Raw genomic sequence first — 27,671 nt, forward strand, 5'->3', positions numbered from 1 at the left:
GAAAGCGTAGTGATGTAAAACTAATATTCATCATTCGCTGGTTCAGTTTGAAAACAAGAAAGCGTAGTGGTGTAAAACTAATATTCATCATTCGCTGGTTCAGTTTGAAAACAAGAAAGTGTAGTGGTGTAAAACTAATATTCATCATTCGCTGGTTCAGTTTGAAAACAAGAAAGCGTAGTGGTGTAAAACTAATATTCATCATTCGCTGGTTCAGTTTGAAAACAAAAAAACATTTTTAATCAAGATTAAAACCTCTGAAGAAACAGGAATATAAAAATATATTCTTTTTCAGTTCTATTTTTAATAACATTATTTTACTTTTTTAACTAATTATAGTGCCCCCTAGTGTTCAGTATAACTGTTCTTTCAACTATATGTTTAATTTTAGTGTTGTATAAAGTAGGTAAGATCAATTATAAAAAACGTTTAACTTCTGTATAACAAGACAGTGATAAGTGGAAACCGTGGTTTATAGTCAAAGAACAGTGTTTATAACAATTACACACTAATATATCAACCTAATCACAATGCTAGTCAGTTCACATTCTGCTTAACATCTCTGATATTCTGTAATACTGACTACATGCAAAGAATAAAACCTTGTATGTCAGCAACAATTAATCACCCAGTCACAAGTGCCAACAAACATTTATTTCTCTCTAAATATGTTGATTTTTGTGTACACAGATCAGTACAGTAATGTTTACTGTGTAATGACAAAAACAACATACATATGTAGCCAATAATTGGAAGATCCAAAAATAAACTTTTATTATTTGTGTCTCACCAAATGTTGTAAATATTAAATACGATGTTGTTAAATTACTCCATTCAATTACTGCAAAAATAATTTGGCCTGAGAAGTATTTGTTGAAAAATTTAAAATAACATACAAATTCAATACATTACAAGTTTATATCAAATTAATTTACCTTATTATTGTATTGACTCTAAAATACAGATGAAATCAATAATACCTTTATTTTACAGTTTCAAGACATAAAACATGTTTTTATGACAAAAACGCTTCATTATCACAGTACTACTTCCTATGTCAGTTTCAAGAACTGTGATACCTATAAACCATATAACAAAATGTTTAATAACACGAGACCCTGGAAAAGCAACCTATATCTCAGGGTTACATTATAACAATTTTGGCCTTAAACCGTACGCCATGGGTAAAGAAACAAAACCAGATTTCTAGACAAGTCTTGATCTAGGAAAAGTATAGATGTTTTCTAAACCAGACAAAGGAACCAATACAGTGATTACAAATATAATTCTCTTTAACTCATTATTTGTAATTGGCCAAGTGTGTTAAAACATAAAAAAACTCCATGTTCCTAATGGACATGGCTCCAAAATTGTAAAATCTAATAATATAAATAGTCGTTACAGTTTGAAATGTGTAAAATAATAAATCCATAAACCAACATGCCATTATTATTTAATGTTAAAATAATAAACTGAGCAGTTCCATCTTTGACATTACCAAGTAATGGTTCTGTTGTTTATAAGAAACGCAGCTCTGTTCTGTACCTTTCCCATAACGAGTCTATATTTCTACATAAAAAATATGAAGTAATATACTATATACATATAAGCTTTTCTCATAAAACTATCATTAAGTTTCAATCCATTGAACACTTCTGTTCCCATACTGATTGAAGTAATGACTTAAAACAGTAATTTGTTCATGTACATAAATATCTACCAAACTGAATTTCATAACAACATACTTTTAAAGTTAATAGCCACAAACTATGTATTAATATTATGAGAAGCTATTTCAATTATAGGTTTCATATTGACAAAACATGTTAGCATGTGTTGAGGTGGGTCATAACCGAGGGTTATAAACAAACCTTCAAAAGAAATATTTTCTCTAACGTCTTAAAAGCCTACACATATACAATGATTATAAAATAGCACTGAGGATTTAGTTAAAATTACCACAAGAACTTCAGTATATATCTAGCTTTTTTACTATTCTTGTTGATATGTTTTTAAGCCTACAGCTTTAACTAAATTTAATATATACAAATATAAGTTTTACTTGTTAAGTGCTTTCCAATGTTTAGAACATGTTCATCATTAGGTGTAAGTCTGGCTACTTTAGTGATATGAACCTTTTGTTGCCATTGTATAGTGATTATATTTGAAGCTCAGACTAAGTATGCTGTGGTGAGATCTTGTGTGTAATGTGCTATGGTTAAATAATAAAACAAATATTAATAGTACATGAGTAAAGATGGTCATTCATAGCTTCAGCTTCCACAGTTATAATGAGTTAAATGAACCAATAAAACCCACAGTGGTCAATAAAGTTCTCTGTGATAAATTATGATACTTATGTTTAAAACTGTTATTAGATGCATCTAGACACTTCTTGTCAAAATAAAAAATCAGAAGAAACAGACAAAAGTTTATGAAGGTTGTAGAAACCACAAAACAAAGTAAGATAATAAGGAAACGGACATACGTAAGTAGACATTTGGTATGTATCTTAAACTGTAACATAATATATACAATAATCATTGTATAATTAGACAGGAACTTCAGAATTTTTAAGATTAATGACACTATAGTTTGTGTACGTAAAACGTGGCTACTGTTTTATGATACCCCAAGGTACGGCTGACCAGTGTACTCTGGTGGGAGTTATAAGGGGGTAAGAAATAATCATTATAATTGTGTTAATTAGCTGTAATTAGTAGAGAACTTGTAAAGATACTAATATTTCTGTGTGCACTGTCTCACTAGTTTCTTTTCTTCGTAACCCTATTATACCTTTTGTACATTAGGGATTTTGTATTGATAACATCAATATGCCACATAACTGATTTTACATTCCATACAGAGTTAAAAAACATAATAGATTTGAAGTTCAAGTAGAAAAATGTTTTTTTTCTCTGTCAATAAAATGTAACGTAATGTAAATGTGTATCAGCTTAAAGAATGCGACTTGTGAGTAACATCACGTTAACGTTAACAATACTCGTCTGTTACGTGTCTGTTTTGGAATCCTATGAAGGGTGTGTCTTTAGCTACTGGTATACAAACACGTGCAAGAAGTTGTCATGAGATAAAACTAACAGAGTTTATGGTACAGTAAAGCCTGGGTATTTCATACACAGAATTTCTTAACAATCCTTAATATCTGTTTTACAATGAATTCAACAGTGAGACCATGATTATAACAAGGTTATTATTAAACCAGTTTTCTGTGTTTTATATACCAATACAATTGACAATAGTGAGGGGTTGTGATACACAAAACTGAAAATATTGAATGTTTACTGGGTAAAGTGATAAAAATTTATGTAAGTTACAGTATTTCCTGTTTTTAAGATAAAAGTTTCAATAAAATGTCTACAAATTGAGAAATGTAATATTAAAAACAATTTATTTGGAAAAATAAAATGAGACATTAGTCAATAATTTTGATTTATAAAAGAAATGTCGTAACTTCAGAGATGATCCTATAACTGGGTATCAAACCAGAAGGTAGCAAAGTTCATGAATCTACAGGGAACAGTAACAGAATGTTGAAAGTAAAGATTAAAACACTTATACAGTAACACAAGCCGTTACACTCATTACAGTCTGTCTCATAGCAATTCAAGAAGCCTTGGTTAGATTGTTGGTTTCAAAATAGTGTAAATTACATCAAAATAATGAAAAAACAAAAGGTAAAAGAAATACAGTTACATTTTAGGTTAGTAAACCCTAAAAGGTGGCATTATATTACAGTTTCAAATACGAAATATTCCACAAGTAGTGTATTTAAATACAACTTAATGTTTTTACTTAGTGCTCGTATCTTGCCGAACATGTGTTAAAACTCAGAGTAGCACAACTGCGAAGTGACCATTCATCTCTTCCTTTATCAACAGATGATCCTGTAGAATCACAGTTTCAAAATATTATCAAAAGGGTTAAAGTTCCAGGTAGATAAAGATGGCATGGCAAACTGTTTTCATCTTATTTTAACTGGTTTAGTAAACCCTGAGAAGGATACATACTGATTTAATTTCAACTTAGCGAAGTTTATGTAACTGTAAGACTCTTCCTCAGTATCTTAAATATCTATATTTTAAAATGATAGTTCTGTGGGGGGGAGAAACAAGTAAAGTAATGATAGTTCTGTGGGGAGAAACAAGTAAAGTAATGATAGTTCTGTGGGGGGGAGAAACAAGTAAAGTAATGATAGTTCTGTGGGGGAGAAACAAGTAAAGTAACGCCATCTAGGATACAAAATTGTACATTTTCTACCCACTGAAGAATACTTCCCCCAATGTATTTTATTCTGAATAAACAGTGTTTGCTCAATTCTATTTTACGATTCTTTGCCAAAACTTTATGAGAGTAAAAGTAAGAGCAGTTGAATGAACTCTTACAAAAAAATGCAGAATAAAAAACTTCCAAAATAATATCACTTTCTCTATTAACTGTTTCAGAGAAAAATGTTTAAAATTTATATACAAGTAACTTTGTGATTTGAAAAGTAAAATTTCAAGGGTATAATATAATATTTGGTTTGTAGTGTCAAACAGGATTTTAAAATCGGTATTACATATCTAAAGAATAATTTCTTAGGTTAAAATAAACATAAAACCTACAAAAGCTACCTATATATATATATGTATATATATACACACACACACGGTGTAATTCAGAAGTGACTCTTGCTTCTTCAATATCTTATATGATGAAAGACTTATCACAAAGATATGGTCCAAGGTTGTTACAAAAGCAGTTTTGTCTTGTTGCTATGGCCAGATAATTAATCTTCACTACACACTTACTGATGAACATTTTACTACAAAGTTAAAAGTATATTCAACTATAAATTTTATTATTATATATTTTTCTTCTTGTATGAAAGAAGATGTAATTTAAACAGTGTCAAATAATTTTAAGGCCATCCTAAATCTATATATATATATATTTAAAGATATATGAAAAAAACACCCAAAAAACAATTTTTAGCAGTATTTCAATAGAAAGCAAACTTATAGTAGAAATTCTTTTTTTTTTTTTTCACCTACTAAAACAACAAAACAAAGAACAGTGGTTCCAGAACAGTGTGATGGATGTTCCTCAATGTATGGTGGGACTCCACTGAAGGATGGGTTAATGGGCGGAAGAAAACTAGCTAAGTGGTACTTGTTGCAGATGTGTGGCCGTACGTCTTGATTCTGCAAGTTGTTAGACATTAAAGATTAGTAACAGTTGATGGTAGATTTATTCAACATTAAGTTGATATAACTGCTTTCTACTTCACGAGTACTGAGGTTACTATTAGGATGCTATTTACATTCAAACAAATGGTAACAATGTAATACATGAGCTTTAAATCTTCAAACATTAATAATACTTCAGTTGGTGGCCCTTGTTACAGACTATAATTTTACAATACATTAAAGTAACAATGTAATAAATGAGTTTTAAATCTTCAAACATTGATAATACTTCACTTGGTGGCCCTTGTTACAGACTATAATTTTACAATACATTGAAGTAACAATGTAATAAATGAGTTTTAAATCTTCAAACATTGATAATACTTCACTTGGTGGCCCTTGTTACAGACTATAATTTTACAATACATTGAAGTAAAAATGTAATAAATGAGTTTTAAATCTTCAAACATTGATAATACTTCACTTGGTGGCCCTTGTTACAGACTATAATTTTACAATACATTGAAGTATAACTACTTGTCCTGTACTAACTGTGAATAGCTCACTACTTGTCCTGTACTAACTGTGAATATCACACTACTTGTTCTGTACTAACTGTGAATAGCTCACTACTTGTTCTGTCACATTAATCTGTAAATAGCTCACTACTTGTTCTGTACTAACTGTGAATAGCTCACTACTTGTTCTGTACTAACTGTGAATAGCTCACTACTTGTTCTGTACTAACTGTGAATAGCTCACTACTTGTCCTGTACTAACTGTGAATAGCTCACTACTTGTTCTGTACTAACTGTGAATAGCTCACTACTTGTCCTGTACTAACTGTGAATAGCTCACTACTTGTTCTGTACTAACTGTGAATAGCTCACTACTTGTCCTGTACTAACTGTGAATATCACACTACTTGTTCTGTACTAACTGTGAATAGCTCACTACTTGTTCTGTCACATTAATCTGTAAATAGCTTACTACTTGTTCTGTACTAACTGTGAATAGCTCACTACTTGTCCTGTACTAACTGTGAATAGCTCACTACTTGTTCTGTACTAACTGTGAATAGCTCACTACTTGTTCTGTACTAACTGTGAATAGCTCACTACTTGTCCTGTACTAACTGTGAATAGCTCACTACTTGTTTTGTACTAACTGTGAATAGCTCACTACTTGTTCTGTACTAACTGTGAATAGCTCACTACTTGTTCTGTACTAACTGTGAATAGCTCACTACTTGTTCTGTACTAACTGTGAATAGCTCACTACTTGTTCTGTACTAACTGTGAATAGCTCACTACTTGTTCTGTACTAACTGTGAATATCACACTACTTGTTCTGTACTAACTGTGAATAGCTCACTACTTGTTCTGTACTAACTGTGAATAGCTCACTACTTGTTCTGTACTAACTGTGAGATAGCTCACTACTTGTTCTGTACTAACTGTGAATAGCTTACTACTTGTTCTGTACTAACTGTGAATAGCTTACTACTTGTTCTGTACTAACTGTGAATAGCTCACTACTTGTTCTGTACTAACTGTGAATAGCTCACTACTTGTTCTGTACTAACTGTGAATAGCTCACTACTTGTTCTGTACTAACTGTGAATAGCTCACTACTTGTTCTGTACTAACTGTGAATAGCTCACTACTTGTTCTGTACTAACTGTGAATAGCTTACTACTTGTTCTGTACTAACTGTGAATAGCTTACTACTTGTCCTGTACTAACTGTGAATATCACACTACTTGTTCTGTACTAACTGTGAATAGCTCACTACTTGTCCTGTACTAACTGTGAATATCACACTACTTGTTCTGTACTAACTGTGAATAGCTCACTACTTGTCCTGTACTAACTGTGAATAGCTCACTACTTGTTCTGTACTAACTGTGAATAGCTCACTACTTGTTCTGTCACATTAATCTGTAAATAGCTTACTACTTGTTCTGTACTAACTGTGAATAGCTCACTACTTGTTCTGTACTAACTGTGAATAGCTCACTACTTGTCCTGTACTAACTGTGAATAGCTCACTACTTGTTCTGTCACATTAATCTGTAAATAGCTTACTACTTGTTCTGTCACATTAATCTGTAAATAGCTTACTACTTGTTCTGTCACATTAATCTGTGAATAGCTTACTACTTGTTCTGTACTAACTGTGAATAGCTCACTACTTGTTCTGTACTAACTGTGAATAGCTCACTACTTGTTCTGTACTAACTGTGAATAGCTCACTACTTGTTCTGTCACATTAATCTGTGAATATCACACTACTTGTTCTGTACTAACTGTGAATAGCTCACTACTTGTTCTGTACTAACTGTGGATATCACACTACTTGTTCTGTACTAACTGTGAATAGCTCACTACTTGTTCTGTACTAACTGTGAATAGCTCACTACTTGTTCTGTACTAACTGTAAATAGCTCACTACTTGTTCTGTACTAACTGTGAATAGCTCACTACTTGTCCTGTACTAACTGTGAATAGCTCACTACTTGTCCTGTACTAACTGTGAATAGCTCACTACTTGTTCTGTACTAACTGTGAATAGCTCACTACTTGTTCTGTACTAACTGTGAATAGCTCACTACTTGTCCTGTACTAACTGTGAATAGCTCACTACTTGTCCTGTACTAACTGTGAATAGCTCACTACTTGTTCTGTACTAACTGTGAATAGCTCACTACTTGTTCTGTCACATTAATCTGTAAATAGCTTACTACTTGTTCTGTACTAACTGTGAATAGCTCACTACTTGTTCTGTAGTAACTGTGAATAGCTCACTACTTGTCCTGTACTAACTGTGAATAGCTCACTACTTGTTCTGTACTAACTGTGAATAGCTCACTACTTGTTCTGTCACATTAATCTGTAAATAGCTTACTACTTGTTCTGTCACATTAATCTGTGAATAGCTTACTACTTGTTCTGTACTAACTGTGAATAGCTCACTACTTGTTCTGTCACATTAATCTGTAAATAGCTTACTACTTGTTCTGTACTAACTGTGAATAGCTCACTACTTGTTCTGTACTAACTGTGAATAGCTCACTACTTGTTCTGTACTAACTGTGAATAGCTCACTACTTGTTCTGTACTAACTGTGAATAGCTCACTACTTGTCCTGTACTAACTGTGAATAGCTCACTACTTGTTCTGTACTAACTGTGAATAGCTCACTACTTGTTCTGTACTAACTGTGAATAGCTCACTACTTGTTCTGTACTAACTGTGAATAGCTCACTACTTGTTCTGTACTAACTGTGAATAGCTTACTACTTGTCCTGTACTAACTGTGGATAGCTCACTACTTGTTCTGTACTAACTGTGAATAGCTCACTACTTGTCCTGTACTAACTGTGAATAGCTCACTACTTGTTCTGTACTAACTGTGAATAGCTCACTACTTGTTCTGTACTAACTGTGAATAGCTCACTACTTGTTCTGTACTAACTGTGAATAGCTCACTACTTGTTCTGTACTAACTGTGAATAGCTTACTACTTGTCCTGTACTAACTGTGAATAGCTCACTACTTGTTCTGTACTAACAGTGAATTAAATGTTAAATAACAGATCAGCAATTTTATGACATAAAATTTAGTTTCAAATGTTTGTCATCATCTGAACACTATTAAATACTATTTTCACTATTAAATTTTAATCATAGAAACTGTCATTTTAAAAGTTCATTACCTGATGCAATATACGAAACAAAGATGTATTGGGCATTAATCAGAGAAACTGTCACTTTAAAAGTTCATTACCTCATGCAATATACCAAACAAAGATGTAATACACATTAATAAAAAAAACTGTAACTTGGAAACTTCATTTCTACAGACAATATACCAAACAAAGATGTATTGAGCATTAATCAGAGAAACTGTCACTTTAAAAGTTCTTTACTACAGACAATATAACAGACAGAAATGTACTGGACAATAATCAAGCCATAGGTACTTTCAATACCTTAACCATGATAAATCCTACACAACATGGTTACATGAACTAAGAGTACAAACTTAATAAGGATTTATTGAGAGACTTTTAAATCTGTTTGTATGTGAACTGTTCTTGGCAAGAAATAACAAATTCCAATTTTTCTGCACTTTAATAGCTGTTGTTGATGTTTTCTTGGTTCAAAGCTACATAATGGGCCATTTACCCTGATGTAGAGGGGAACAAACCCCTGGATGTTTGTACTGTAAGTACTCTGGGGTAGCAGATCATTTAATGACAACAAGTGAACGTGAGTGACTGCACGGTCACAGGTTTTAATTATAGACAATAAAACAAGTTATAATCAGTGAAAGCCCATTCATATATAAACAGTATATAAATGGAATAGTCACAGGCCATGGGGACAGTCAGGGAAAAAGATGTGGCTAAGTAAACTGTTAACATAAATCATGAACGAATCTCTAAGCCTGATACATTTTTGTCTTTTAAAAAATTCTTTCAATAGAATTAACAATGAGCACAAACTGCATAATTCCTAGCCTGCATGGGCTTACAACATTAGGAATATCTTACAAGTGATAAATCCAGAAATCAATACAACTACTTAAAAAATTACAATAGCACAACTGAAGGTTAAAATAATATAAAACCTGTTAACCAACCATTGCAACAAGGCTTTCAAGAAAGGGTATCAACTTCAACAACTCTTTGTCGTTTCTGTCGACAAACCAACTTTCAATAGGAATTCCATTTTCAAGCTAGAAGAAAGAGGGTGTGTTATTGAAAGATCTTGAAAAACCAAACTGATAAATACAGAATATTTAGAACATTCCAAAAGAGTTTTATGTTTTTGTTAACTAGTAGTTGACCATATCTTATTATTAACTTGTGCTTTGCATCTATCTTTAAACAAAAAACGTTTCTTTGAAACATTTTCCCAATAATTCTCTCTTTTAAATACTACCTGCTAATAAAACAACACATTTACTGCTAATGACGCTTTGTTAAATCTTACTGTGTCTGGAATATTTTGGTAAAAACATACCTGCACTCTCATTTAATAATGTGTGCTTTTTCTGAAGAGATGGATGCATACCCCTTATTGTTCCTTGCTTCACACATTTTGATCATATATACACAACTTATTTTTGTATTTAATAATTTCACTCCCACATAGACTAAAATAAGCAGGTTATGTTTTAAAAATAATATATATTTATGGTGGTAATAAAACCATGACAACTGTTAGTTTCTGAAAACCTTTTACATAGCTTCTGAAACCATGCGTGACCTCTGAGTGACCATGTGAATAGTCTGTCCACTAATGTACACCATGGTTACTATTACTAGATGGGCCAAGCCATTTCTGACATGATAACATGAAAGAAAATGTAGAGTCACATTAACCAAGTTAATTTTCAGCTTCTATCAGGTACGCAAGATGTATCTGATAACAAAGATACAGGTACTTCGTGACGGTTTACAGGAGATCTCTAACAAAAACCTACTTTCTGTGTCACCACAGTCAACAGATGAGAGAATAACCTAACTTTCTGTGTTACCACAGTCAACATATGAGAGAATAACCTAACTTTCTGTGTTACCACAGTCAACAGATGAGAGAATAACCTAACTTTCTGTGTTACCACAGTCAACAGATGAGAGAATAACCTAACTTTCTGTGTTACCACAGTTAACAGAAGAGAGAATAACCTAACTTTCTGTGTTACCACAGTCAACAGATGAGAGAATAACCTAACTTTCTGTGTTACCACAGTCAACAGATGAGAGAATACCTAACATTCTGTGTTACCACAGTCAACAGATGAGAGAATAACCTAACTTTCTGTGTTACCAGTCAACAGATGAGAGAATAACCTAACTTTCTGTGTTACCACAGTCAACAGATGAGAGAATACCCTAACATTCTGTGTTACCACTGTCAACAGATGAGAGAATAACCTAACTTTCTGTGTTACCAGTCAACAGATGAGAGAATAACCTAACTTTCTGTGTTACCACAGTCAACAGATGAGAGAATAACCTAACTTTCTGTGTTACCACAGTCAACAGAAGAGAGAATAACCTAACTTTCTGTGTTACCACAGTCAACAGAAGAGAGAATAACCTAACTTTCTGTGTTACCACAGTCAACAGATGAGAGAATAACCTAACTTTCTGTGTTACCACAGTCAACAGAAGAGAGAATAACCTAACTTTCTGTGTTACCACAGTCAACAGAAGAGAGAATAACCTAACTTTCTGTGTTACCACAGTCAACAGAAGAGAGAATAACCTAACTTTCTGTGTTACCACAGTCAACAGATGAGAGAATAACCTAACTTTCTGTGTTAACACAGTCAACAGAAGAGAGAATAACCTAACTTTCTGTGTTACCACAGTCAACAGATGAGAGAATAACCTAACTTTCTGTGTTACCACAATCAACAGAAGAGAGAATAACCTAACTTTCTGTGTTACCACAATCAACAGAAGAGAGAATAACCTAACTTTCTGTGTTACTACAGTCAACAGATGAGAGAATAACCTAAATAAACTGTGAAACATTTCTTTTGCTTATTTCCACTAGTTTTGATTTCTATACCTACCTGATAACCAAAAGCTTGCGGTGAGTTGTCCACAATAACAGTTTTAGAGAGATCACGTCCCAGAATGCTCAGATCTTTAATGTAGTTTCCACTGATACAAACACAATGCTCCCTGAAGAGTCTAAACCTGTAATCAGAAGTTGAATAAAGAATCAAACAGAAATATTTATTGTGATGGAATATGTGCTTAATCTGGATGTAAAACTGAAAACACTTAATGCAAAAAGAAGTTTATAATTAATTCATACAGGAATACATTAAATTGATGAATAAACTTAAACACTAGAATATGTTCCCTTCAAATCTTATTGTCAGGATACGATTTATCAAAGTCACATTAAAACTGGCGTCAAATAACAGCTTACTAAAACTATAATGTTGGTACTCTAGTTTTATATAACACTGAAAACCCTAAAAAAGATAAAGCTAGAAAGGTTTTCTTACTTTATTAATTTCCTGCCAGGATCTAGTAAATTTAACAACTTATCAGCATACACTTTTTTAGATGCTGTAAAGAGGATAACCTCATAAATCTTGGAAACACGTTCTAAAAACTCTCTAAAAAATGGTCTGGTGCGTACGTAAACCTGGAAAGGATAAACAAAATGTTTTGTTTTCATTAAACCATTAATTACATAGATGAAGTGAATAACAAAGCACACTGTTCTTTAAAACATTATGTAGCTATAGGGTATTCCATTGCATAGAAACTTGGTTTGTTTTGAATTTTGCATAAAGCCAATCAAGGGCTATTTGTGCTAGACATCAGCACCCACTGCCAATGAATAATGGGATTGACCGTCACATTATAACACCCCCAAGGCTGAATGGGCAAGCGTGTTTGGTGTGATGGGGATTTGAACCCGTGACCCTCAGATTACCATTTCATAAAGAATCCATGATAAAGGCATGACATTGTGGCCATAGATAAACAAGGAAGAATAAACTGTTAACATATTTTAAATTATACAATGATATAAAATTTCAGTAATCTTGAACCAGTCTACAAGTAATGATTATGATAATATATTTCTAGTCAAATCAATGTTTTTTTATCCTTTTCTTTTTTATTTCTCTCCTTATACTTTCCAAAACGTTTCACTTCCTACTGTGTTATTTTGAAGAAAGAAAAAACAACATAAACTGCTTTGAAATTCTTAACACAGAGAAGATGAAAGATTTTTATAAGAAATATGAAGGTAGTGTGTTATAATGGCAGAAAAAAATGTCACATCAGTGGTGGGACAAGTACAGTGCACCAGTAAACCAGTTTGTGGAAGTCATTAAATAACTGTTTCTACTAATACTGTTCAGCATCATGTGATATTATTGTAAAACAAGAAACTCTGCACTTCAGGCTTTGCTTCCAATCAGATGAGGAATGTATGTGTATTCTAGGAACTATTATCTGATTACATTCCAAATTAAAAGATGTGGGGGTAGGGGACTAAGAAGTTGAAATTACTTTTCCCATGGAATACCATAATTGAGAGTGAACAGACAAGAACACATTAAAATTAGGCTTAGTACTGCAAACAAGAATACATATAAGTTTCTGACAATATGCACCACAAATAAAACATTTTATCAGTTAACACACAATCATCAAATATCTTACATGATCTAAAAAAGTAGTCAAAAGCAACAAGAAAAACCAATTTAAAGAGGTGGTCAATTCCAGATAAAATTAAAGTTTATTTTACTAGTGGCTGGTTAAGTTTGTTTGTTTTTTAAATTTCGAGCAAAACTACACGAAGGTTATCTGCGCTAGCCATCCCTAATTTAGTAAAGTAAGACTAGAGGGAAGACAGCTAGTCATTACCACCACTGCCAACTCTTGGGCTACTCTTTTATCAACGAATAGTGGGATTCACTGTCACATTATAACGACCCCACAGCTGAAAGGGCGAGCATGTTTGGTGTGACGGGTATTCGAACCTGCGACCCTCAGATTACGAGTCGAGTGTCTTAACCACCTGGCTGTGCCGGCCTGACTGCTTAAGAGTTTCCTTAAAGAATAATGTGTTAAAAACACATAGAGAAAGAACTTACCTTGTACTCCACCTCCTGAAATGTAACAGGAAAAGTGAATGTGGCATCTTCAAGTTCTGTCAGACTACAGTGAACTAAAGTTTCATCCTGAAATAAGGAACTCTAAACATTTAATGATACACATAGCAATAAGACAGTTATCACTACTGAACACATTTTATCTTATGAAACATATACATGCTGTTATGTGTTAGAGACCACAAGTTAGGGCCAATAACTGATCTGAACATTTACAAATGATCCATTATGCCATACTGTAGGGCACTGTTATTACACTGAAGTATCAATTACTGTATGCCTCAAGACAAATCACAGTTTATCTGGGGTACTATTTAGAAATAATAATTGCCACTGTCAAAAAACACAAAAGATTCAATAGATATATTAAAAAAACAACAAAAACAAATAAGATAAATACACTCTTACCAAGTCTAACACTAGGGAAAATTCGGGGCTACTTCTAGTTTTCAGTGGAAGGGCTGGGCATCGAGCAAGCATTTCTGGAGTAAGTGGGGGCAGGTGTTTGATAAGGTAATATCTGGAAAATGTGCAAGAACACGGTTAACAAATAACAAAACATGGTTAACAAATAATAAAATATGGTTAACAAATAACAAAACACGGTTAACAAATAATAAAACATGGTTAACAAATAATAAAGCATGGTTAACAAATGATAAAACACAGTTAACAAATAACAAAGCACAATGTGTGAATAAAACAGTTTCTTTCATGATATGTGCCACTCTCTAGAATATGGTTAACAAATAACAAAGCACAATGTGCGAATAAAACAAAGTTTCTTTCATGATATGTGCCACTCTCTAGAATATGGTTAACAAATAACAAAGCACAATGTGTGAATAAAACAGAGTTTCTTTCAAGATTAGTTAATTTTGCCATTCTCTACAACTTTTAAAAAGCTCCAAACCATAAAATAATGGTGAGCTACCTTAAGTATGATTTGGCCTAAACTGGAAAATGCTGCAGTAAACATTATTTTACCATGCTGATAAAGTATATTAAGTATTACTATATGAAACTGAAATACAATTTAAAAGAAAAACTCTGTTCTGTTAAATAAATTATGAGATTGATTCAATTTCAGTGATTTAGAAGATCGTGATTTACTACAACTTTTAAATTAGTCTTGACGATAAACAAACAGACTGAAATTCTGAATATACTGCAAAGAGAAAATTTTTGAGATGAAAACCTTTAATTTTTTTTTAAATACAAAAGATTATTCTCGATCTGGGTATGGGGTGTTTTAAGGAATTTTTGGAGCTACATAAGCCACAGGATAAAATGTACACCACATTGTAACATTCCCTCTGGAGATCTCTGAGAATTAGTTTATGTACTTATTTGTTTTTAAGAATTGATCTTTGTACATAACAGAAATGTTAGTGATCATACACACACTGTCATATTATTCATGAAACGTTTATTTCAATTTTATCTAATAATATGAAATTCTTAAACATACTATAATGTCTATCATTACATGTAAAATGTGATGTTTGTTTATAGAAAAAACCCTGTGGCTCTGTAGCTGTGCAGCGTTTAAATGAAACTGCACAAAATTCACTTTCCAACTGCACATTGAACATTTAGAGATATGTAAAACTGCCTGAACTGCATGTTAAAACTGTTTGTGCAATAAACAAATTTAGATGAGAGAATTTCAATGGAAGTGTAAAAATAGACAGGAAAGTGTATGTATTACTTAGTAATAACTCTTTGTATTTATACACAGGTTTACTTCCACAACGTACATATGTGTGTAACACAGATTTACTTCCAAGACATACATATGTGTGTAACACAGGTTTACTTCCAAGACATACATATATGTATATATTAAAATTTTTTATTTTACGGTTATATTTTTCACAGTTCCTATTATATTCCACCTCACACTTTTTCTTGTAAATAAAAGAGTACTACAGATGAATTACTTTAACTAGTAATGAAATAAGTCCAACTAAACAAAACTAACTAACCTTGCCATCTGCTCCATATCTATCTGAGCTCTAAGTACAACTAAACAAAACTAACTAACCTTGCCATCTGCTCCATATCTATCTGAGCTCTAAGTCCAACTGAACAAAACTAACTAACCTTGCCATCTGCTCCATATCTATCTGAGCTCTAAGTCCAACTAAACAAAACTAACCTTGCCGTCTGCTCCATATCTATCTGAGCTCTTAGTACAACTAAACAAAACTAACTAACCTTGCCATCTGCTCCATATCTATCTGAGCTCTAAGTCCAACTAAACAAAACTAACTAACCTTGCCATCTGCTCCATATCTATCTGAGCTCTAAGTCCAACTAAACAAAACTAACTAACCTTGCCATCTGCTCCATATCTATCTGAGCTCTAAGTCCAACTAAACAAAACTAACTAACCATCTGCTCCATATCTATCTGAGCTCTAAGTCCAACTAAACAAAACTAACTAACCTTGCCATCTGCTCCATATCTATCTGAGCTCTAAGTCCAACTAAACAAAACTAACTAACCTTGCCATCTGCTCCATACCTATCTGAGCTCTAAGTCCAACTAAACAAAACTAACTAACCTTGCCATCTGCTCCATATCTATCTGAGCTCTAAGTCCAACTAAACAAAACTAACTAACCTTGCCATCTGCTCCATATCTATCTGGGCTCTAAGTCCAACTAAACAAAACTAACTAACCTTGCCATCTGCTCCATATCTATCTGAGCTCTGAGTCCAACTAAACAAAACTAACTAACCTTGCCATCTGCTCCATATCTATCTGAGCTCTAAGTCCAACTAAACAAAACTAACTAACCTTGCCATCTGCTCCATATCTATCTGAGCTCTAAGTCCAACTAAACAAAACTAACTAACCTTGCCATCTGCTCCATATCTATCTGAGTTCTAAGTACAACTATACAAAACTAACTAACCTTGCCATCTGCTCCATATCTATCTGAGCTCTAAGTCCAACTAAACAAAACTAACTAACCTTGCCATCTTCTATTCAATATGTATTTCAATTTTTTGTGAACAGGTTTTGTACAAAACATCAAAATTTGTTGGTTTTTTCTGCCTCTTACACCAGACAAACAATTAAAACATATTTATTGGTTTTTAACAAGTATTTTAAAGTTTCTACCAAATTATTAATTCCGTGAAGCACTTTTTTTCTTCTATTTAATTTTACAGTTGAATGTGGTATTTCAGGACATCTGTTTTTATAAATTTACATTCTACTTTAATTACCTTCCAACTATACCACGTGAGACCTTACGAATTTTGAAATGGAAGTCCTTCAACAAGCTTACACTAACAGTTTAAACAGAAACTCACGGGTTAAAATTCTCCCATTCTTCAGCCACTTCCCCCAGTTGAGGGGAAGGGTAGGTAGCGTTATATACTGACACCTGAATATCATACTGTGATGATTCCGAGTGACAAGCCCTTGCTGAAAACACGCCTTGGGTTCCAGGTATTTCGCACGGCATTTCTAGCACTATGAGTAAAAGAGAAATAACATGTTAAAACCTATTATTTCTTTTGTTTTCTTCTCTTTCACAAAATGGTTCTTAATAATTTTTATTTGACAATATTCAACTTACAACATAGGTCTTACCCATCCTATAACACAGACTTATTAACCCCAGTATCTTCAAAACTGGAACCCACATTTGAAAGAACAGAATCACAAAAAACTGACTATGCTAAGACAATAATTTTTCAAAAATTATAGTTTGCAATTTGTTGTAAATATTCACAGCAACAATGAGAACAAAGGATGTTAATCATAAGTACTCAAGTAGATCGTTGGTAGTTTACGAAGAACACTAAACGTTACAGCAAGACTCCATGTTACATAACTGTATGCATACTCTAAAAAAGAACTAACACTGTCAGCATTCTTAAAGCTGTACAACAATACATAAAACTTTAAAAATACAACCAAACAGCTTGGTCAAGTTGTGGGAGGAATACAAGATGTTTGAAACAACATTAAAAAATTGTCCATTGATAAACTTTATGGCAATACTAAACTAAGTGGTTCTTACACAAAATACTGTTGTATTGTACAATATGCTTGTTTCTCTTTTAAATATTCTATAAAACTGTCAACAAATTCAATGTCTTGTTTTGTTACTTGTTTGTACCCACATGTGTAATTTGTATCTTCTCATAAGTATTTCCATTATCTGTCAAATGGTTGTTGTCAAATTATGTGGTAAAAACTTACTTATACAGTTACTAAAATCACTCTTTCAGGTTATATATATACATTGTTACATGTTACAATCTGAAATATATATCCTGAATTTTACTTACAATTCAAAAGTTAACTGAATGTTGATATATATAAACTTTATGATATTTATCAACAAGATTATCACACATAACTATCCTTATTACCACAGATATATCTTGATATACAAGCAATAATACAACTTAGAGTAATGGATATTACAAGCAGTGATTTATGTACAAAAGTCTTACAAACAATACTAAGTTTTCTAACTGGTCTGAAACTGAATATTTTATCAACAGTTCACAATGAGGAAATTAATTCTGTGTTGACATACAGGTACACTTCACTTAACAGGAAGCTAGCTAGCTTCTTCACTGACCACACGCAAGCTTTATGCCAGTGAAGATATCCAATGCCCTTGTAGAGATACTAACATCTGAAATTAATTTACCAAAGTTAAACAACTTGTAATATTCATAATCGATAAACGTTCCTGGTCAAGTATCCATTGTTTCCCAATAAATAAGCATTTTCTCACAGTTATAGCTTCTGAGGTTTATAATAAGTATGGTACACAATGTAGGTTACAAGTAAATGGTGTTTCCTATTACCAAACACACAATGTAGGCTACAAATGGTGTTTCCTATTACCAAACACACAATGTAGGTTACAAATGGTGTTTCCTATTACCAAACACACAATGTAGGTTACAAATGGTGTTTCCTATTACCAAACACACAATGTAGGTTACAAATGGTGTTTCCTATTACCAAACACACAATGTAGGTTACAAATGGTGTTTCCTATTACCAAACACACAATGTAGGTTACAAATGGTGTTTCCTATTACCAAACACACAATGTAGGTTACAAATGGTGTTTCCTATTACCAAACACACAGTGTAGGCTACAAATGATGTTTCCTATTACCAAACACACAATGTAGGTTACATATGGTGTTTCCTATCACCAAACACACAATGTAGGTTACATATGGTGTTTCCTATCACCAAACACACAATGTAGGTTACATATGGTGTTTCCTATTACCAAACACACAGTGTAGGTTACATATGGTGTTTCCTATTACCAAACACACAGTGTAGGCTACAAATGATGTTTCCTATTACCAAACACACAATGTAGGTTACATATGGTGTTTCCTATCACCAAACACACAGTGTAGGTTACATATGGTGTTTCCTATTACCAAACACACAGTGTAGGTTACATATGGTGTTTCCTATTACCAAACACACAATGTAGGTTACAAATGGTGTTTCCTATTACCAAACACACAATGTAGGTTACATATGGTGTTTCCTATTACCAAACACACAATGTAGGTTACAAATGGTGTTTCCTATTACCAAACACACAGTGTAGGTTACATATGGTGTTTCCTATTACCAAACACACAATGTAGGTTACAAATGGTGTTTCCTATTACCAAACACACAATGTAGGTTACATATGGTGTTTCCTATTACCAAACACACAGTGTAGGTTACATATGGTGTTTCCTATTACCAAACACACAATGTAGGCTACAAATGGTGTTTCCTATTACCAAACACACAATGTAGGCTACAAATGGTGTTTCCTATTACCAAACACACAATGTAGGTTACAAATGGTGTTTCCTATTACCAAACACACAGTGTAGGTTACATATGGTGTTTCCTATTACCAAACACACAATGTAGGCTACAAATGGTGTTTCCTATTACCAAACACACAATGTAGGTTACAAATGGTGTTTCCTATTACCAAACACACAATGTAGGTTACATATGGTGTTTCCTATTACCAAACACACAATGTAGGTTACATATGGTGTTTCCTATTACCAAACACACAATGTAGGTTACAAATGGTGTTTCCTATTACCAAACACACAATGTAGGTTACATATGGTGTTTCCTATTACCAAACACACAATGTAGGTTACATATGGTGTTTCCTATTACCAAACACACAATGTAGGTTACATATGGTGTTTCCTATTACCAAACACACAATGTAGGTTACATATGGTGTTTCCTATTACCAAACACACAATGTAGGTTACAAATGGTGTTTCCTATTACCAAACACACAATGTAGGTTACATATGGTGTTTCCTATTACCAAACACACAATGTAGGTTACAAATGGTGTTTCCTATCACCAAACACACACTACTTGGGCTACACATTGCACATGACATAAGAACATCATTTTAAAAAAATGAGATTTCATAATAGGTTAATGTATTACAGGTTATGATGTGGCAAACAAAATACAGGTTATAATGTGGTTAATCCAATACAGACTAGAATGTAGTTAATCTATACAGACTAGGTTGCAGATAATCCAACTTAGATTAGAATGAAGTTAATCTGATTCAGGCAGAGGTGCAGTTAATTCAATATGAACTAGGATGTGGTTAACCTGATTCAGGCAGAGGTGCAGTTAATTCAGTATGAACTAGGATGTGGTTAATCTGATTCAGGCAAAGGTGCAGTTAATTCAATATGAACTAGGATGTGGTTAATCTGATTCAGGCAAAGGTGCAGTTAATTCAGTATGAACTAGGATGTGGTTAATCTGATTCAGGCAAAGGTGCAGTTAATTCAATATGAACTAGGATATGGTTAATCTGATTCAGGCAAAGGTGCAGTTAATTCAATATGAACTAGGATATGGTTAATCTGATTCAGGCAAAGGTGCAGTTAATTCAATATGAACTAGGATGTGGTTAATCTGATTCAGGCAAAGGTGCAGTTAATCCAGTATGAACTAGAATGTGGTTAACCTGATTCAGGCAAAGGTGCAGTTAATTCAATATGAACTAGGATGTGGTTAATCTGATTCAGGCAAAGGTGCAGTTAATCCAATATGAACTAGGATGTGGTTAACCTGATTCAGGCAAAGGTGCAGTTAATTCAGTATGAACTAGGATGTGGTTAATCTGATTCAGGCAGAGGTGCAGTTAATTCAATATGAACTAGGATGTGGTTAATCTGATTCAGGCAGAGGTGCAGTTAATTCAATATGAACTAGGATGTGGTTAATCTGATTCAGGCAGAGGTGCAGTTAATTCAATATGAACTAGGATGTGGTTAATCTGATTCAGGCAGAGGTGCAGTTAATTCAATATGAACTAGGATATGGTTAACCTGATTCAGGCAAAGGTGCAGTTAATTCAGTATGAACTAGGATGTGGTTAACCTGATTCAGGCAAAGGTGCAGTTAATTCAATATGAACTAGGATGTGGTTAATCTGATTCAGGCAGAGGTGCAGTTAATTCAATATGAACTAGGATGTGGTTAATCTGATTCAGGCAGAGGTGCAGTTAATTCAATATGAACTAGGATGTGGTTAATCTGATTCAGGCAGAGGTGCAGTTAATTCAATATGAACTAGGATGTGGTTAATCTGATTCAGGCAGAGGTGCAGTTAATTCAATATGAACTAGGATATGGTTAACCTGATTCAGGCAAAGGTGCAGTTAATTCAGTATGAACTAGGATGTGGTTAACCTGATTCAGGCAAAGGTGCAGTTAATTCAATATGAACTAGGATGTGGTTAATCTGATTCAGGCAGAGGTGCAGTTAATTCAGTATGAACTAAGATGTGGTTTCATCTGATTCAGGCAGAGGTGCAGTTAATTCAATATGAACTAGGATGTGGTTAACCTGATTCAGGCAAAGGTGCAGTTAATTCAGTATGAACTAGGATGTGGTTAATCTGATTCAGGCAAAGGTGCAGTTAATCCAGTATGAACTAGGATGTGGTTAATCTGATTCAGGCAGAGGTGCAGTTAATTCAATATGAACTAGGATGTGGTTAATCTGATTCAGGCAGAGGTGCAGTTAATTCAATATGAACTAGGATGTGGTTAATCTGATTCAGGCAAAGGTGCAGTTAATCCAATATGAACTAGGATGTGGTTAACCTGATTCAGGCAAAGGTGCAGTTAATTCAGTATGAACTAGGATGTGGTTAATCTGATTCAGGCAGAGGTGCAGTTAATTCAATATGAACTAGGACGTGGTTAATCTGATTCAGGCAGAGGTGCAGTTAATTCAATATGAACTAGGATGTGGTTAATCTGATTCAGGCAGAGGTGCAGTTAATTCAGTATGAACTAGGATGTGGTTAATCTGATTCAGGCAGAGGTGCAGTTAATTCAATATGAACTAGGATGTGGTTAACCTGATTCAGGCAAAGGTGCAGTTAATCCAGTATGAACTAGGATGTGGTTAATCTGATTCAGGCAGAGGTGCAGTTAATTCAATATGAACTAGGATGTGGTTAATCTGATTCAGGCAGAGGTGCAGTTAATTCAATATGAACTAGAATGTGGTTAATCTGATTCAGGCAAAGGTGCAGTTAATCCAATATGAACTAGGATGTGGTTAATCTGATTCAGGCAGAGGTGCAGTTAATTCAATATGAACTAGGATATGGTTAACCTGATTCAGGCAAAGGTGCAGTTAATTCAGTATGAACTAGGATGTGGTTAACCTGATTCAGGCAAAGGTGCAGTTAATTCAATATGAACTAGGATGTGGTTAATCTGATTCAGGCAGAGGTGCAGTTAATTCAGTATGAACTAGGATGTGGTTAATCTGATTCAGGCAGAGGTGCAGTTAATTCAATATGAACTAGGATGTGGTTAACCTGATTCAGGCAAAGGTGCAGTTAATTCAGTATGAACTAGGATGTGGTTAATCTGATTCAGGCAAAGGTGCAGTTAATTCAATATAGACTAGGATGTGGTTAATCCAATATAGACTAGGATATGGTTAATGCAATTCATACTAAAGTGCAGTTAATCTAATATAGATTAGGGTGTGGTTATTCCAGTACAGACTAAGGTGTGGTTTATCCAATGCAGACTAGGACGTGACTAATCCATTAAAGACAACAGCATGGTTCATCCTAGACAGATACATGTATGGTTAATCCAATAATGACTAGAACGTGGTTAATCCATTACAGGTTAGGATATGTGGATTAATCCAATGCAGACAAAGGTACAGTTAATCCAATAGACTAGGATGTGGTTAATCCAATACAGACAAAGATACAGTTAATCCAATAGACTAGGATGTGGTTAATCCAATACAGACAAAGATACAGTTAATCCAATAGACTAGGATGTGGTTAATCCAATACAGACAAAGGTACAGTTAATCCAATACAGACAAAGATACAGTTAATCCAATACACTAGGATGTGTTTAATCCAATGCAGACAAAGGTACAGTTAATCCAATAGACTAGGATGTGGTTAATCCAATACAGACAAAGGTACGGTTAATCCAATACACTAGGATGTGGTTAATCCAATGCAGACAAAGGTACAGTTAATCCAATACAGACAAAGATACAGTTAATCCAATACGCTAGGATGTGGTTAATCCAATGCAAACAAAGGCACAGTTAATCCAACAGACTAGGATGTGGTTAATCCAATACAGACAAAGGTACAGTTAATCCAATACACTAGGATGTGGTTAATCCAATGCAGACAAAGGTACAGTTAATTCAATACACTAGGATGTGGTTAATCCAGTGCAGACAAAGGTACAGTTAATCCAACAGACTAGGATGTGGTTAATCCAATGCAGACAAAGGTACAGTTAATCCAACAGACTAGGATGTGGTTAATCCAATGCAGACAAAGGTACAGTTAATCCAGTAGACTAGGATGTGGTTAATCCAATACTGACAAAGATACAGTTAATCCAATAGACTAGGATGTGGTTAATCCAATGCAGACAAAGATACAGTTAATCCAATAGACTAGGATGTGGTTAATCCAATGCAGACAAAGGTACAGTTAATCCAATAGACTAGGATGTGGTTAATCCAATACAGACAAAGGTACAGTTAATCCAACAGACTAGGATGTGTTAATCCAGTACAAATCAGTTTAATATAGATTATGACACCAACAAGAATAACTTTTAAAATATCTTATTCTGTAAGTATTCTCATTGATGTTTATAATAATGAAGTATTACATGAACATAAGTATTACACGAACATAAGTATTACATGAACATAAGTATTACACGAACATAAGTATTACATGAACATAAGTATAACATAATAATGAAGTATTACATAAACATAACTATTACATGAACATAAGTATTACACAAACATAAGTATTACATGAACATAAGTATTACATGAACATAAGTATTACATAAACATAAGTATTACATGAACATAAGTATTACATGAACATAAGTATTACATAAACATAAGTATTACATGAACATAAGTATTACATGAACATAAGTATTACATAATAATGAAGTATTACATAAACATAAGCTTCAAAATATTTTATTTATTTTGACGTTCCTTAAAACAGTTGAAAAACAAAGAATAACTTTGAATTTAGAATGTTATAAGAAAAATTGAACCTGAAAACTGCAGATAAAAAAAAGGATACATACCAGCTGAATTTGGGGATCTACCTGATACCCCCTGCACATCAATAGATATTGTTGCTGCTTCTAATGGCGTAATGTTGGGCTTCTCCAAGTTCCCCTCACAGTCTGAAATATGTACAGTTGAAAAAAAAATTTCTGTCAAGTTTGTTTACTTTTATTTCAGGAAGCAACCAATGAAGATACATCTGTATATTTAACAAACAACACTGCACTAACATAGAACTAATATCAATTTACACAGCAACTTCTGTGTATGTGCTTTTAATAATTCTAAATTCTGGTTTTTAATGAATATAATTTGGTTTAAGTTCAATTTAAAATAAAATAATTTTTAATGCATGAAACTTTACTAATAAATATTTAGAAGATGTGTAAGGTTCTGATGAAATACATTATAAGATACAATTATGATTGACATTGATGAAATACATTATAAGACACAACTATGGTTGACATTGATGAAATACATTATAAGACACAATTATGACATTGATGAAATACATTATAAGATACAACTATGACATTGATGAAATACATGCTAGATTTTTTTTAACATTATACATATTTGAGAATATATTTAGTGCAATATAAAAAACTACAAATGTCAGTATTCTTTCATAAATTGTTTATGCAGAGTATTCATGAAGAAACTTTGTAGAATGAAAAGCCTGTTGTGGAAACACAAGTGTGGAGGACAACGTTTCCTCTTGTCTTCAAGTCAGTGTGTGCAAAGTTGTTGTCACGATTAATGTCAGTGTTTCACCATAAATTACAAAATTATCGATCATTTATTTGCCAAAAATTAAAATGCTGTACCTTGCAAGAGATGATACACAGGTGAAAACAATGCACTTGCTGGATCACAGGTTTGAATACCATCATTGAAAACAGTTTCTAGAACACAACAAAACAACAATCCAGTAATATATATGTTAAACAGTTCCTAGAACTCAACAAATATTAATAGATATTAATACATGATATTACACAAAGTGTTTGTCAATTTTTAAAATATTCTATTCTTCTGGTTTTTTATGTCACATAAGCAACAGGTGTATAGTCTATTAAAACATGTATTTTATAATTCATAGACATAAAATAAAAGAGGGGTATATCATAAAAGCATACCTTGTAAAATATGTTGGTAACACAGTAACAGATATGACATTTTAATGGAAGTTAAATACAGTGTTATGCTTGAAAAAAAATAGTTCTCTCATAACAGACAACACTCTTTCTAAATACAGAAGTTATATAAAAACTATGAACATTTCCAGTTTAATGTAATATCAAGATACAATATTAGCTATTTATCTTACATTTAAACAAACATATATACAAACCTTTCACAAGTGACTGTTTTTCTGCTTCCTTATCTACATTTGTTATAAGTTTCTCAGTAAAACACAAGTTTTCTTGCTTGTTGTTCTGATGTACGATTGTGCCTCCTTCCTTTTCTTTAAGCATTTGTTTCTGCTTCTTATGATTAAAGAGGAAAAGAATTACTAACGAATCAGTGCGAGCACACTTTTATTGAAACATTAGGTCAATAGTATTAAACTCTTATCTGCACTCAGTAATTTTCATATTAAAAAAGTAATCTTCGAGGAAACAATTATTTATTATATAAAATTAAAATTATGATTATAATATGTACTACAGCTGAGGTAATGTTCCTTTTTTTTATTGTACTTAAAATACCAGCAACAATATCAGGGACTTTTATGAAAATAATTTGTACTATTTTAAGATTTGAGAATATTCCTTAACTTTTGACAAGAAAGGTTCACGTCAATAAAGGCATAGTAGTTTAAAAATGAAAAAATAAATGTGTTACTAAAATCTAATTAAAAGTAACCTTCCACAAAAATTACCTTAATAATATTATCTTTAAAACATTAAACACATTTTATTCTGCACTTTTTGTAAAAGAAAATTTAGGGTGGAGTTTTTTCATTTAATTTTGAATAGTTCACATTCTACAAATTAATTTTGTGTTTGTAATACCACAAAACTTATCTGTAGTAGTCAGTTTATTTTCAGTTCATGTGTTCATACTACGAATGCTACTAGGTATAATATTATTCACCTACTAGAAACAACTGCAATTATCAGAATATTGACTTCTGGTCAGTGTTTAGCTTTACAACAGCCTTAGGTAATCTAACACCATAAGCAATATACTAACTCTTAATAAAAGAAAAACTAATTCAAGACAGCTGTTTTCAAAACAAGTCTTACAACAATGTAAAACAAACTGAAAAACTTCAAGTCCAGGTGCAATGATACAGACTCTTCCATCAAGTTAATGTTTTTAAAAATAAAATGTAATTTTTTTTCACTGTTAAGTGAATTTTTCAAAATTGAACTTAGCATAAACTACAACAATAAAAAAACAAGGACAGAAACTTGGGTAGCTTCAACCATCTCATAATAATTGCAACATCAGCTCAAAAGAATAAAGCAAAGTACATCAAACCAGCTGGTTTTTATGTCAGAAAAAGAATGACAAATATGAATAAAGTAAATAAATAACTTGTAGTAACAACAATAACACGTCTTAAATGTCCTACTTTCTAATAGAATATTTTTTGTTGTTGTGAAGAACAATGCTACATGAATAATAAATAAACTAAAAGTTGTATAACTAAAAAAATCATCAAGTTAAATGATGCAAAACAATTAAAAATTACCATTGTGAAACAATAGAGTATTATCTTTTTAAATGTTCTTATTAAAATCATGATAAAACAATAGAGTATTATGGTTTTAAATGTTCTCATTAAAATCATGATCAAACAATAGATAAGTATGGTTTTAAATGTCACTAAAATCATGATGAAACAATAAAGTATTATGGTTTTAAATGTTGTCTTAAACATCATGATGAAACAATAGAGTATTATGGTTTTAAAAGTTGTCACTAAAATCATGATGAAACAATCGAGTATTATGGTTTTAAATGTTCTCATTAAAATCATGATGAAACAATAAAGTATTATGGTTTTAAATGTTGTCACTAAAATCATGATCAAACAATAGAGTATTATGTTTTCAATGTTGTCACTAAAATCATGATGAAACAATAGAGTATTATGGTTTTAAATGTTCTCATTAAAACCA

At 32.7% G+C, this 27,671-nt stretch overlaps 1 protein-coding gene across 1 annotated transcript; it reads right to left on the bottom strand.

Annotated features, from left to right (window-relative positions):
- Nucleotides 1–639: 639 nt before the first annotated feature.
- LOC143237703 (CTD small phosphatase-like protein 2-B) lies at nt 640–26,033 on the bottom strand. Its single transcript, XM_076477232.1, has 11 exons — nt 25,892–26,033; nt 25,365–25,442; nt 24,552–24,653; nt 17,182–17,344; nt 14,264–14,375; nt 13,838–13,924; nt 12,230–12,372; nt 11,786–11,912; nt 9,839–9,934; nt 5,058–5,207; nt 640–1,569 (listed from the first exon to the last, which is right to left on the bottom strand). Exons 1-11 carry the CDS (start codon nt 26,013–26,015, stop codon nt 1,495–1,497), a joined length of 1,257 nt encoding a protein of 418 aa, XP_076333347.1. The 5' UTR covers nt 26,016–26,033; the 3' UTR covers nt 640–1,494.
- Nucleotides 26,034–27,671: the final 1,638 nt, after the last annotated feature.

The sequence above is a fragment of the Tachypleus tridentatus genome, chromosome 2 (genome assembly GCF_004210375.1).
Source record: "Tachypleus tridentatus isolate NWPU-2018 chromosome 2, ASM421037v1, whole genome shotgun sequence".
Classification (NCBI taxonomy): domain Eukaryota; kingdom Metazoa; phylum Arthropoda; class Merostomata; order Xiphosura; family Limulidae; genus Tachypleus; species Tachypleus tridentatus.

What these genes read in the sequence shown, in the direction of transcription:
- LOC143237703 (XM_076477232.1), bottom strand. Translation starts at nt 26,015, where the DNA reads ATGCTTAAAGAAAAGGAAGGAGGCACAATCGTACATCAGAACAACAAG. An exon ending in GAATGGGAGAATTTTAACCC is followed by an intron (nt 14,376 to 17,181) that starts GTGAGTTTCTGT and finishes CACATTTTCCAG; the next exon opens with ATATTACCTTATCAAACACC. An exon ending in TTTCCCTAGTGTTAGACTTG is followed by an intron (nt 13,925 to 14,263) that starts GTAAGAGTGTAT and finishes TCCTTATTTCAG; the next exon opens with GATGAAACTTTAGTTCACTG.